This window comes from Felis catus, chromosome A2 (genome assembly GCF_018350175.1).
Source record: "Felis catus isolate Fca126 chromosome A2, F.catus_Fca126_mat1.0, whole genome shotgun sequence".
In the NCBI taxonomy this organism is placed as follows: Eukaryota; Metazoa; Chordata; class Mammalia; order Carnivora; family Felidae; genus Felis; species Felis catus.
In genome coordinates, this window is record NC_058369.1 from 81,955,756 (window position 1) to 81,970,234 (window position 14,479).

The 14,479-nt window shown below is 38.8% G+C and overlaps 1 protein-coding gene across 5 annotated transcripts in view; it reads left to right on the forward strand.

Moving 5' to 3' along the window:
* The window catches only part of CCDC146 (coiled-coil domain containing 146), a 114,812-nt gene that overhangs the window by 79,931 nt on the left and 20,402 nt on the right, over window positions 1–14,479 (forward strand). For all 5 annotated transcript variants that reach the window (XM_045052294.1, XM_003982693.6, XM_019825377.3 and 2 more), the window contains 5 exons: window positions 3,645–3,702; window positions 5,937–6,113; window positions 7,993–8,066; window positions 8,986–9,213; window positions 10,064–10,250. In XM_045052294.1, the coding sequence (XP_044908229.1) occupies window positions 3,645–3,702; window positions 5,937–6,113; window positions 7,993–8,066; window positions 8,986–9,213; window positions 10,064–10,250 (724 nt within the window). The remainder of the gene's footprint in view (window positions 1–3,644; window positions 3,703–5,936; window positions 6,114–7,992; window positions 8,067–8,985; window positions 9,214–10,063; window positions 10,251–14,479) is intronic.

Sequence of the window (14,479 nt, forward strand, 5' to 3'; positions counted from 1 at the left end):
GTAACACCCCTCCACCCCAATATCTTTAGGAACTTCTGAATCACTGGCAGCTACGAAGAATAATTTATTGTTCAAATGCTCTAGAGAATAAAATTTTACTCTATAATTTGGTTGACTTTTCTTATGCTGTCACATAATATAAACTCTAATAAATGCTAATGGTAAGTTACAATTAAATCTATTACCATAGTTTCAGTTATGAGATTAATACTCATTGACTCCTTGAATATGCAGTTTAGGAAAGAATTTGCAACCCCTGGAGCACCTGGGTGGCTCGGTTGGTTGAGCATCCGACTTCAGTTCAGGTCATGATCTCACAATTCGTGGGTTTGAGCCCCATGTCGGGCTCTGTGCTGACAGGATGGAGCCTGGAGCCTGCTTCTGATTCTGTGTCTCCCTCTCTCTCTGCCCCTCCCCCACTTGTGTTCTCTCAAAAATAAGTAAATATTTAAAAAAAAAAAGGATATGTAACCTTAAGTAAGCTCAATTAATATTATAAATAATGAAGTTTTTAATTACTATTGAGAACTCAAAAATTTTTTTAAATATATATTTATTTATTTTGAGAGAGAGAGAGAGTGTACACATGTGGGGGAGGGGCAGAGAGACTGGGATTGAGAATCCCAAACAGGCTCCAGGCTGCCTGCAATGCAATGCTGAGCCAGGCTCAGGGTTCAATCCCACCAACTGTGACATCATGAACTTAAGAGTCAGACTGACACTTAACTGACTGAGCCACCCAGGCACCCTGAGAACTTATGTTGAAACAAAGTAGAAGTCATTATCTTTCTAAAAACAGCCTCTGAAAAGATTTTCCAATATCCTTTTCAACCATTTCCTTGCCTTCACTTTGTTACCTTTTGGGGCTTCCCTGCTTTCTAATAACTCCTCAGATTTGGACAGCAAGTAAATTGTGTCTCTGATACTAAATCTGATGCATTCTGACAAGTCTTGGCCAGGTGGGGAAACAAGGCCATGGAGAGTTATTGCTGTCTGTCACAGGTAGGGACATGGAGAGTGGGGGCACTCATGCTGTTCACATGCAGGGCTATCCCAATGTGACCCTGGCCTTAGTGACTGCTCATTATTCCAAGCTGGTCCCTGCCATCCCTGTGGTGTAATCCGGGCTTGGTAGCCGTTTGCCATTCTTAGTCCAATAGTAACAGCAAAGTTGGAACCAAGAAACAAACAGATGCAGCAAGAAAGGAACAGAGGGATTATTTTAGCAAAGCATCTGGAATTCTGGAATGTTAGCTACGACACAGGGGCACACAGGTCATTAGGATTAGTAGTAAGGAAAAATTCACCGCTGAAATAGATTTCACTTCCTAAACACTTTTTTTTTTAATTTTTTTTTCAACGTTTATTTATTTTGGGGATTTTTAAAAAAAAAATTTTTTTTCAACGTTTATTTATTTTTGGGACTAAACACTTTTTAAATCTTTCCTGCTCTCCTTGTGGCAACCAAGAGCAGAATGAGCTTAGAACAGGTTTTGCAGGGTGTGGTCTTCATATCTAAAAGAGAAGGACCTGAGAAACTTGGTTGAAAGGCAGATCCAACCTTAAAACTAATGATTCCAAGCCTTCTCACCCAAGGCAGCATTTGCAGTTTTTACAAGATCCCAGCATACTTCTGAGAAATGTCAGAGTTTTAAGAACTGTTGGCTCCGAAAGTACAAGGTTAGAATCCACCCGAGTCTTCTGTCAGTGATCACCAGTCTGTGCTTAAACACCTTCTGACGGGAGCGCACAGCCTCCCACAGCAGCCCGTTCCAGCTTTGGACAGCCTGATTTTTAGATGTTTATGGTTTGTATTGGTTCAAAAATCTACCTCTTGCAACTTCCACTGACTCAGACTGGTTCTACTACTGATAGTGAAAGATATCTCTTGCACATGGCCACACACAGGGTTTCCTGCATTGTCTCTTCACTCCCAAGTCCTTAAAATTAAAAACCTTTGAGGACATGGTTTCAGTTAGGACACTCTTGCTGCAGAAAAGAAATAAATCCTGAGTAGCTCTGACACTGAAGCACCCCTTAGTCAGGAAAGCTGAAAATGTCAGACAGATTTAAATTTTGATGTCAGTTTAAAAGGTTAGAAGTTGATATATATCAAGAGGCACAAAAGTATTTTTTCTTTATCTCAGTAATGCCATGCAAAAAGGAGAATCCAGAGGAGGGGAAAAAAGACATTAATGCACAAGAATATTTATTACATGATTACTTTTAAGAGTAAAAAACTGAAAGCAATCTAAATTCTAAAAATAGTGGAATATTTAAATAATAATGTGTTCCACAAACAGGCAGCTTGATACTGAAAAGCACCTTGGAGTCAGAGCTCAATTTCTAGGTTTGAATGTCAGTTTAGTTTTGATTGTGTGACTTTTGAAAAGGTGCTTAACTCCTCAGTTTTCTTCATTTGTACAATGAAGATAATACCTATGTAGTAAGTTCTGAAGTTTAGAAATGCATGTAAATTACCTGATATAAGTTCAGTAAAAGATAGACAATGTTTGGGATTGTTTTATTATGCTACACTCACCCACTAGGAAACCTTGAAACTAACTATTAAATTACTAATTACAAAGACTGTTTTGCAGTTGGGAAGCTACTTTAATTACATGTTAGGTAAAAATGGATTCAATCATATATACACATTTTATATAATTTAAAGATACAAGGAAAATGAAAATGATCAACTGTGATGGGATGGGATTATGAATGATAGACTTCTTTATAAATAGAAAAATACACATCTCTTAAAGGGAAAGTCAGTTTTTCTTAATAAAAAACACATGATAGAGACATAATTAGTTTAAAATGTCCTAAAGAATTAGCCATCTTATGTTTCTTTAAAAAATATATTATTTTATATTTACTTAAAGGAAAGACTGTGAGTCTTATCTTGTGGGAGAGCTTCAAGTCACCATTTTTCCAACTCAGGGACGCTAAGGTGGCCTTTACAATCAAAATATGACAGCACACTACTACCCCCTAGTGGCAGCCTGCATGAGGTGTAGAATCAATAGGTTGGAAGTTAAATATTGTCAATGTGTATGCAAGCTCTAACAGCAAAGGCCTAAGTACTCAAAACTCTGAAAGTTCAACTTCAACTTGTGTCCCAGCTAACCTACATTAAATTCCATGTGGTACATACTTATTACACTAACCTTAATTTACATTATTGCAAATAAAAATTCATAAAAATAAAAGCTGGTGTGCATGTTTTGCTCCAACTTCCCAGATCTACTGGCTCGTGAGATCTGCTTATTTGATGGAGCTTGTGGAAGTTATTGCAGTAATCCAGGCAGGCACTGGTTCATTGCCAGTAGTATAAAAAAAAAAGAAAAGAAAAGACCCAGAGCCTGCCTGGAAGGAGTCAGAGTCTAATGGGGAAGGGCCTGCTACCAAGTAGCTATAATGCGATAATATAACTGTTCTAATGGGTTGGTATACGCAGTGTTGTGGGGGGAGTGGGGAGGAAGCACCTAACCGGGAGTCACTGAAGCCATCGTAAAGAACAGACACCAGGTTCCCTGGCAAACAAACACAGGAAGTGCGTTCTAAGAGAAAATAGAAAGTTATTACTGCAGAAATAGCTTACTCTTTTGTACTTTGTCAAATTTGTTTTTTTTTTTTAACAGCTTAACAGAAGAAAAAAACCTCATAATAAAGGAATTTGAGAAGATACCTAAGCCAGGAGTAAGTCTTAGATGGTCTACAGTTTGTTAATACAACTGGATTCAAATATCCCTTTTGATAAATATTAATGTTTATCACAACAACCATACCCTGGGACATTTGAAAGACCCAAAAGTCTTAACTATGGACAATGCTGAAAGGAATAATTTCTGGAATAAACATAGTGATGCCTATTACAGGCTTAGCTATTTGGCATCTAATATAGGCTGTGTTTAGTTGGACAATATCTGCTTTGTTTTTAGAAAAAAAAAAGGGGGGGGTGTCTGTGGTTAGCACTTAAAAACATTATTTTTGCATAGTTATTACCCTCAGAGCTTCTTGAACATCTCAAGCTTACTATAAGACATTTTTATTTTTTTTATTTTTTTTTTATATATGAAATTTATTGACAAATTGGTTTCCATACAACACCCAGTGCTCATCCCAAAAGGTGTATAAGACATTTTTATAAAGGAGATGTACCACGTATCCATTCCTGCATAACAAACTGCCCCAAAACTTAGTGGCCTAAAACAGCCAACATTTCTTATTTTACACAGAGGTTTCCTGGTCTGAGCTGGTTCAGTTGGGGCTGGGTGTCCAAGATGGCTTCATTCATCTGTCAGCCAGTTGGCAGGCTAGCTGGTCTAAGATCACATGTCACCAGTCACATAGTAGTGGAAGGGTTTCCGGCCTCAAAAAAAAAACAGCCTCAAGTGATGGCAGACCCCCAAAACATAAGACCTTTCAAGCCTCTGCTTTTGTAATCCGTCATTGGTCAAAGCAAGTCACATGGCTAAGTCTAGAATCAAGGGATAGAGAAATGGGCTCTACTTTTTTTTTTTTAATGTTTATTTATTTTTGAGAGAAAGACAGAGCCAGAGAGAGAGAGAGAAAGGAAGAATCCTAAACAGGCTCTGGGCCCTGAGCTGTCAGCACACAGCCTGAGCAGGGCTCCAACTCACTAACCATGAGATCATGACCTGAGCTGAAGTTGGATGCTTATATGACTGAGCCACCCAGGCTCCTCTAAGCTCTACTTCTTAATGAGAAGAATGACAAATATCTATAGGAACAGGAGGAATTGGGAGTCCATTTTTGTGAGATCACATTTTTTGTGATCTATCACACAAAGTAAAGAGAACTGTCACTACATTCTGCACTGTTACCCCCTTCTGAATGGTTATATTTCAGAAGCATGTTGTTGGTGTTTTCATTCCAAAGCAAAAAAAACCTGTTTGTCATAGAGTAAAATACTACTTTTTTATACGTGTGTGTATATGTATGAGTATAGCTATGTACATATACATATATAGCATATAAAATATACATTATTATATAAGTACCTACCTACCATTTACACACAGATTTTATGGGAAAAAGAATTTTGGATTTTAGTTCCAGACCATAGGATCACCAATTTTACCCTCTCTCATCAGCATTGGAGGGTGGAGATATGTAGAAAACCCAGAGCAGGCTAAATGGATCCATTCGCTCAGTCATTAATAATGTGTAGATTTTCTGAGTACAAGGCTTCTCTCCCATAAGTCAAACACTCCCCAAATAATCAGGCAAGGGAACAAAGATGTGTTGAGTCTGGAGTGGAGGGCCTTTGGGGAGAATATGAATGGGTTAGAAAGAGGGGGATTAAGGAGCACAAAGGGCTGGGTTTTCCAAATATGAACTCCTCAGTCTTTAATTCTCATGTGGGATTCAGGTGAACCAGAAGCCCAATAGTCAAAGATGGTTTGCATCTGATGTCAAATCACAAAGCTACTAGAAAATAGGCTGGAAATTTTCACTCATGCTTTTTTGGTATGAAATAAAAATTAACTCAGAAAAAGGACACATTGAAAATATAGGACAGAGGGGCACCGGACTAGCTCAGTTGGAAGAGCATGTGACTCTTTTTATCTGGGGGTTGTGAGTTTGAGTCCCATGTTGGGTGTAGAGATTAAAATAAAATCTTAAAAAAAATAAATAAAATAAAATACAGGATAGAAAGGAGCCACTAGTAAAAAAAAAAAAAAAGAGTTTGAATCTAATGTAAAGTGTTTAATACATAAAGTACAACTGTCATGCCTTGATTGAAGATGTCAGAAGTCATTTTTGTATCTAACTTTGGAAGAAGTCATTTGTGAAACTCAAAACAAATATAATCAAAATGGTGAGTAAAATTATTTTTAATTTGATTTTTAGGTAGACAGATACTTGCTCAGGCTCTATATAACCTGATAATTTTCCTGACTTTTAAGGAAATGGAGAAGAAGATGAGAATATTGAGAGAAAGCACTGAAGAATTACGTAAGGAAACAATGCAGAAGAAATTAGAAATTAAAAATTTACGGGAAGATTTGGCATCTAAGCAAAAGCAATTACTGAAGGAGCAGAAGGAACTAGAAGAACTGTTGGAATATCAGGTCAACCTAAAGGTGTGTTACTTACATAAATATTTAAACATTGTTCCTCTGTGGACATAAAAATGCATGGTTATCAAGATTAACTACACAGGTTTGACAAAGAGGGGTAGCATCACACAAACTGAAATATTCAGCATTGTGACTGATCTAATCAAACTAAACCTGGGCCCTGGGAATTCACAAAAAATTTTAAGAGTGTTTGACAGGATCTCTCCAACTTGGAGCCCTGGCCCAGGGAAAAGACCTCACTAAGAATTTTTTTCTACATTAGAATTGGATGTCACAAACACAGTGACTTCTTTGAAGAGCAAACAAATGTCCTAACCTCTTGCATATATTTGTATAACTTTACCCTTATCTGTGTGATTTCACTTTACTTTCTCCTCCCCATGAAAGTGACTAAGACTTTGTTTATGCATTTATGTTTTAGGAAATAATTAAAATTCATTTTATTTTGAAAAATACATAACTCTCAAAACAATTTAAATAACCTAGAATTATTTTACCTTTTTAACAGTTTATTTATTTTTGAGAGAGAGAGCATGCGTGAGTGGGTGAGGGGCAGAAAGAGAGGGAGGAAGAGAGAATCCCAAGCAGGCTTGGCACTGTCAGTGCAAAGCCCAATGTGGGGCTTGATCCCATGAATGGTGAGATCATGACCTGAGTCAAAATCAAGAGTGAGACACTTAACCTACTGAGATACCCAGACACCCCTAGAGTTGGTTTAGAAACAACATCTGAGATTCATTGGCTTAAATGACAATTATGATTCACTTTGACCACTTTTTCCTTGAGGGTCTTAGAGCAGTCAAACACGACGTGCCCAGCTGCTACCTGGAACATAGTACCTCAGCAGAGACAGATTTACGAGGAGCCTAACAAAGCTAAAGCTTCAGGCCCCTCACTTGCATGAACGTCTTCCAAGGCCCTGTACCTATTTAGCATTTATAATTCTTTACTCTTTATCTTAGAGAGGCCCCCTGACAAACCATAAGAGTCTTAGCCTTACAAAATTTGGACCTGCCTGTGGACTGAGCGAGATCCCTGGGATAAATTCACTTCACTGCCATGATGTGTTCAACCTCCATGCATGTATTACCCCAGGCACCAAAGTCCAGTGTGATCCTTGGGCAGGAAGGGCTGTTTCATAATGCCTGCCCTGTACATACGTGGCTTGAGGCTAAAATTGAACCTTCTGTGAATCCACAGGGCATAGTGAAAAGTGGTACTAGCCAAAATTAGCTTTTGATCTCGGCCTTACCACTTCCTAGCTGCGTGACTTTGGGGAAATTATTTAAGCTTTCTTAGCACAAGTCTTAGGGTTCCCTAGAAGCAGAGTTTCTAGTATTCAGACAAATACTCATTGAGGGAGGTCTCTAAGGGGAATCTGATAGGAATGTCAGGAAAGTTGGGGAAGAAACTAGGCCAAAATGTGTTTTCAGGAAAATACTGGTCTCAACCTGATCCTGTGGGAATCTCTAGACAGTGAATTCCACCCAGACGCAGGGGGAATGGGCCGTGGTATCACCACATCAATTAGTCATTGGTCACAGAGAGCTGCCCGCTTCCCTGCATTCCCTATCCCTTGAGAAGACAGGTCTGCTGAGCCAGTGGCGATCCTATGGAGAGGAAAACAGGCATGAGCCAACCCCCGCAAACCCGGAAAGATGGGTGGACATCCATAAAGGGAACAGACAGTATTCGTTACACTCAGCTACCTCCTCTTTAAACTGGTTACAAACCATGTCTTGTAAGGTCACTGTGAGTATTAAATGAAATAATTAAAGCACCCTAGACAGTAGAGGGAAGATAAGAATTCTACACATTGTACTTCTTTTCTATTTAACTCTGGTCTAAAATTACATAATGTAACATTCCTTTTCTTTACTAGGATGAAGTGGTCCACCATCAAGCTGTTCCTGTACAAATTGGAAAAGAGATAGAAAAAACAACACGCAAAAAAGTGTATGACTTAATGTTATTTTTTAAGCCCTCCCAGCCCTAAGTTAGTGTATGCTCACTAAAACGAGAATATTAGCCATTGAACACATCAAATTACTATTACAACCTTTGAAATATCTGCATTTAGCCTTACCTCAGTTGTGTGTATCAAGTTCATTAAAAGAAAGTAAGGCAGCATATTACTAACATTCATAACATTTATTTATGTCTCTTTCCAATTTATAAATTGAATCTGTATGGAGTGTCCCTACAGATGTTAACAGAGCTGTGCAAAAGATAAATTATTGGAATTTTAATGTGTAGAATATTATGGTGTGTCAGCCAGCCAGAAGCCTAAAGCCCAGATGACAGTAACTCTACTTTGTCATCTAATCACCTGGGGAACACCCCCAAACATTCAGGGCAATTTTGGAGGCAGAAATCATGGAGGAAGTTCTTAAGGTTTAGAGGAGCTCAAAAAAATAAAGATAAATGAAGAAAGAAAAATTCTGGAGAAACCATTTGATTGCTCTGGTAAGGAGAAAGAAAAAAGCAGGCATTAGTAACAGTTCTAAAAGCCACCTTGTCACCACCACCAAAATTGAGAGATTCAGGTCAGTTCAAGAAGGCTGGTCAGGGAGAGGGTAGATCCCAGAAGGTGGTGCAGTGGAGAGCCAAGGAGGAAGTGAGGAGGCTGGACAAATCACTGCCCTCACTGGCACTCAGTGGAGACACCCCTAAGTCCCGCTCATCTGTGATCTTCATCCCACTTCTGAGTTCACCACTAGCTCTTCTATCGCCTCTTCAGGTAGTAAAAATAGGCAGAGACAGCATGAGCTCGAAATAAGGCAAACGTGTGTGTGTGTGTGTGTGTGTGTGTGTGTGTATACACATATATGCATGTATGTATGTAACTGTATCTGTATGTATGTACCGCCCACAGAGAAATGGAAAAGAAAAAAACTGCCTTAGAATATGAACTTGAAGAGCTAAATGACTTCCTAAAGAAAGTTGAAACCAAAATTAATTCCATAATGGAAGAGAAGGAGGATGTAATAAAGGAAGTTGAAGGCAAACGAGCCTTACTTGAAATAAAAGAACGAGAATATAACCAATTGGTCAAGCTGTCGGAATTGACCAGAGAGAATGAAGCAACTTCACTGACTGAAAGGTTATATTTATGTGTGTCTGTCATCTAAACTTGTCTTCAGTTTCTACTTAAGGATTCAAAACATAATCTCAAACACATTTATGTTGATTCAATAAATAGTTTATAGAATTTTGAATAGATTTTTACCTTTATTAAAAAATAAAGTATTTCCCAGTATTTTTCCCCATTGTTTACTCATCATTTTCCTCAATTTCTTGTGACCAAATCTCAAGGACACAATGTTTATATTATTGTAAGTTTTTGAAATGTGCCTCTGAAAAGTATATCACTGGAGTATGCTATAGTTGTGGGATCTTTCCTACATATGAATGGTATTCCTCAGGTAATCATGACTTTTTCCTAATGGGAATAATTTTGTGGTCCACGCAATTCCTTGGGAAGGTGTTAATTCCTATTTGTAAATAAAATTTTAGGGAAACTGGGAACCTCTGTCTCTGCTGAGCTGCTATTTTTAAAAATATTTTTATGTTTATTTATTTTTGAGAGAGAGTGAGTGGGGCAGGGGCAGAAAGAGAGGGAGACAGAATCCAAAGCAGGCTCCAGTCTCTGAGCTGTCAGCACAGAGCCCGAAGCTGTCGGGGCTCGAACTCCCGAACCATGAGATCATGACCTGAGTTGAAGTCAGACGCTTAGTGGGGTGCCACCCGGGTTCCCTCCATTTGGTTTTTTTTTAATTAGCCTGGGACTCCAAATGATACCAACTTACAAATAAAGTTGCTTTTAACATGATTTAACGTTGGATTCTCATACGAGGATAGTTCTGTATGAATATGCTGAGTATGCTGTCTTGAGAAGCATTAAGGGCAGTTGATGACAAATCACTTTCATTTTCTCTCTTTTCCTGGAACAGAGGAATCTTGGATCTCAATTTACGAAACTGTCTCATTGACAAGCAGAACTACCATGATGAACTTTCTCGTAAGCAAAGAGAAAAAGAACGAGATTTTCGAAATTTAAGAAAGATGGAGCTACTCTTGAAAGTGTCCTGCGATGCACTCACTCAAACTCAAGCACTACATCAAAGGCTTCTATTAGAGGTGGGTGCTGTGCACCACTTTTTGATTTTTTAAGATCCGTGCCATCTTTTTGAAGTAAAGATATCTTAAAAAGTTGTTTTTGCTACCAATAAAAAAATGGAAAACAGAGAATGCTAATTTTAAAACTGCATCAAACCTATCATAGAGGCTCTGTCTTAACGTTTTTCGGTCTCTTTTTGCTAACCCAAGGTTAGAGACGTGTCTTATTTGAATCAGGCATCAGCTTGGCCAGGGGAAGCAGTGAGGCCATCCAGGTCTGGAAGAGCTCAAGGCTTCACTACAGAGTAGGACCAAGTGGACCACTGTCTATACCAGTTGAAAGAGTCAGATCCAGCGTGGTGTCACTGCAGACTGCAATAGTCAGGGACTAGATAAAAGTTTGTCAGTCAGCCTGCACCTCCAACTAGCCAGGGTCCAACAGAACCCAGTGGCAGGCTACCTGGGTACTTCTGAGCAGTACCAATGATGTACCCCAGTCAGAGGATGCTCAGGATAGCTGGTATCTTCTCACTCTCTCTGTGCTCCCAAGTGAGGGTGTTTGGTCTTGTTGCCTCTGCACTCTCCTCCATCAGCAGCCTCTACTAATTGAACAAGCACTTCTGAAAGGCAGTAGGTCCTTGAGCAGGATGCATCCTTTGGTGGAAAAGAGAGCAGTCTCTGAGGTGAAGCAGCCAGGTGTATAAAAACCATACCCATTCTTTTCAGTATTGTCATGCTCTGTGACCATAAGGAGGTTCATGACCTCAGAAATTTAAACAGGAGTTTCCAACTCTGCTAGACACTACTGATCCTAAACTATACCTAATTCTCCTCTCCTTCTGGGCATGTGGGAAGTGTATACTTCCCTGCAGTTGAACAGTCACATGACTAGTTCTGGCCAATAGATTGTGGATGGAAGGGACACATGTCACTTCCAGCCCGGAATATCTGATTGCCCGTGTGAGACCCTCTAGGTTTTTTCCTCTCCTACAGCAGTTGTGGAAGTACATGATGATACATAAGTGCTGTAAAATGGAAGCAGTCCAAAGGCTCAGCCAATAGTGGTCTTGGACTCAGGTGCCTGGGTGGCTCAGTCAGTTAAGCGTCCGACTTCAGCTCAGGTCATGATCTTGCAGTTCGTGGGTTTGAGCCCCACATTGGGCTCTGTGCTGGCAGCTCGGAGCCTGGAGCCTCCTTTGGGTTCTGTGACTCTGTGACACTCTCTCTCTCTCTCTCTCTCTCTCTCTCTCTCTCTGCCCCTTCCCTGCTCATGCTCTGTCTCTCTCTCTCTCTCTCTCAAAAATAAACATTAAAATTTTTTTTAAAAAATTGTGGTCTTGAACAATCATCTTGACTGTCCATAGGCTTTGTCAGAGCAAAAAATAAGACTTCATGGTTTGGAGCCATGATAGTTGGGGGTTGTTTATTTCTGTAGCATAACCTAACTTATTCTGACTGAAACGCTAATCTTTAGCAAGGTGTGGACAAAACTGGTTAGGGTTAGGAGTGTTACAAATGGCATTCACAAACCTTTTTTTTTTTTTCCCCTATCTCAGTGGGGCAAAATATGCTTTTTACACTTTTGCAAAACAAAGAGAACAGTTATTTATGTTTCTCATATACTTTTTAAAAAATTGTTTAATTTTTTTATTGTTTCTCATATACTTCTAATATTTTTATTACAGTTCTAGCAAGCAGATTAATTCTTTTTATCACTGTGAAATCTCTTTAGAAATGCTTTTTGCCTTTGATATTAGGACATTATACGTTATACTAGCTTTTTTTGGTTAGATTTTGCCTGTTATTTCCTTTTCCATCCATTTACTCTTACTCTTTCTGTGTCCTTACTTAGATGTGTCCTTTATATGCAGCACATACTTTTTAATATCTGGTCTGAAAATTTTTACCTTTTAGTTCTTGTATTCAGTCCAAAAACATTTCATGTAAGTATGGATCTACTGGGGCTTTTGCCCACCACATTACTATTGCTTTCTCTTTGTCCCATTTCTTTTATGTTCCATTTTCCCTCCTATATATCTTTCTTTTAGATGAATCAAAAAAAAAATGAGCTGTTCTACTTCTACTTTCAATTGTCCTATTTCCCCAATTTTAGATATGATTTAGTTAGTTCTGCATTCTCTTCCCATCCATTAGCCTAAAGATTACAACATTCATCCTTGATTTTAATTAGAGTCCATATAAAGTAATAATTTGCTACTTTCCAGACAGTGCTAGGTAGAACCTTTGAAGACTTTAACTCTGTTTGCCTTTGCAACTCTTACACCTTCAAACATATTTTTTTAATCCAACTTTTCAAGTTATTCTTGTTAGGAGCATTGGTCTACTACAAGCTATTCCATCTTAGCCCAGGTCCTAGCACATTATGATGGTTAAGTTGGAACTTTGGGCAAACACAGACCCTATGCTATCTCCTTATATTTAAGAGTAAGGTACAATAAAGCTAGTTGGGAGCTATTTCTGATGATAAGGCTTGCCACTACAGGTTAATCTGGCTGGACACAAATATATATAAGGAATGGCCTTGACCAAAGAGGAGATTGCAATAGAATGATCATACATTGTTCATATTTTAATAAATAAAAGCTTTTTATAGTAGGACACCTCTAGCTATTAAATTCACAAAATAGCACCCACTGAATATAAAATGAACAGAAATGAAACCGTATTTTAAAATCCTCTTGGGGCGCCTGGGTGGCTCAGTAGGTTAAGTGTCCGACTTCGGCTCGGTACACAATCTCATGGTCCCTGAGTTCGAGCCCCACGTTGGGCTCTGTGCTGACAGCTCAGAGCCTGGAGCATGCTTTGGATTCTGTGTCTTCCTCTCTCTCTGCCCCTCTGTTGCTCTCACTTGGTCTCTCTCTTTCTCTCTTAAAAACAAATAAACATTAAAAAATAAAATAAAATCTTCTTCCTTCATTGGTTTTGAGAAAAATCTGGTTTTGCCCTAGCGCAGTTTGTTTCCATGAGAGACTATGTTCCTCTTTGACCTCATGGCTTATAATTAGCCTGGCCACAGTCCTAGGCTGGCTGGCAGCACTTGAAAATAGTCACTCCCAGACTGAGTGAACATTTCAGCCTTGCACACAGTCCAAAAAGGAAGGAGATAAAAGGTAAGTATGAAGAGTTCCCGCTACTCTTCAGACTTCATTTTCCCCCTAGAGAGAGTTGTTTGATTCTCCTATTGCTTTTGACTGTAGAGACTCCAGAAATTCAAGTCACAAACCTCGTGAAAGTTTGAAATATTTTAGGAAAATATCAAAGCTTTAAAGAAACTGAGGTTCTTTTGATATCAAATAATTGGGATGTTTACTACAACAGAATCATGTCTAACTTCTTAACTTTTATGAAGGTTACTGATGTTTGTTCATGCACTGAAAATGTCTGGAAGAACAGACACTAAACTATTAACCATGACTTGTGAGGAGTAGTATTTGAAGGAAAAGTAGGGAGCAGGTGTTTAATTTCTTACTTTAAACACTTTGTTTTGTTTGGTTACAATGAACACATTTTTTTTCTAAGTGTGAAATGCTACTCTATAAAAACCCAAACATAGAACTAAAATAAATAAGCTTACAAAACCTGCTGATATATGCAATCTGAGGCTCAAATGTAGTGGTAAATATCTCGTCACCCCAGTATTAGTACATAACTAGAATATAGCTAGAATCAACTTGGCTGCCAGAAGTAACAGAAACTCAATTATAGTGACTTAACTAAATAAGGGATTGTTTTATTCACATAATAAAAAGTCCAGAGGTAGGCCCAAGATCCTCTTAGCTCTTTTTTCTGTCACCCTTAATGTGTATATTTTGTTTTGAAGGTCACAAGACAGCCATTCCACCTTTAGGCATAAGATCAAACAAACATGGGGAAGGGCAGAGAATAAAAGGCATATGGCAGCTCGCTTGGTTGAGGTGGTGTTTTTAGCAGGAAAACAATCACTGTCCCAGGGGTCCCATCCAGCAGACTTCCATTTACATTTCACTGGCATATCCTGGTCACCCCCAGCTACAAAAGAGTCTAAGGAATCCAGGATACATTGCAGCTATGAACAAAACTGGGGTTTTATTAGTAAGGTCAAAGAAGAGGGTGGATATTGGCTAAGCTACCAGTGGCCCACCCTGATACTTCTCCCACAAACCAAGCATCCTTAATTCCTGTCTCAAACTTGAGGGTTAGGTTTATGGAGACTTAAGAAAAGTATCAGAGAAGCAGCTAGCCAGAATCCA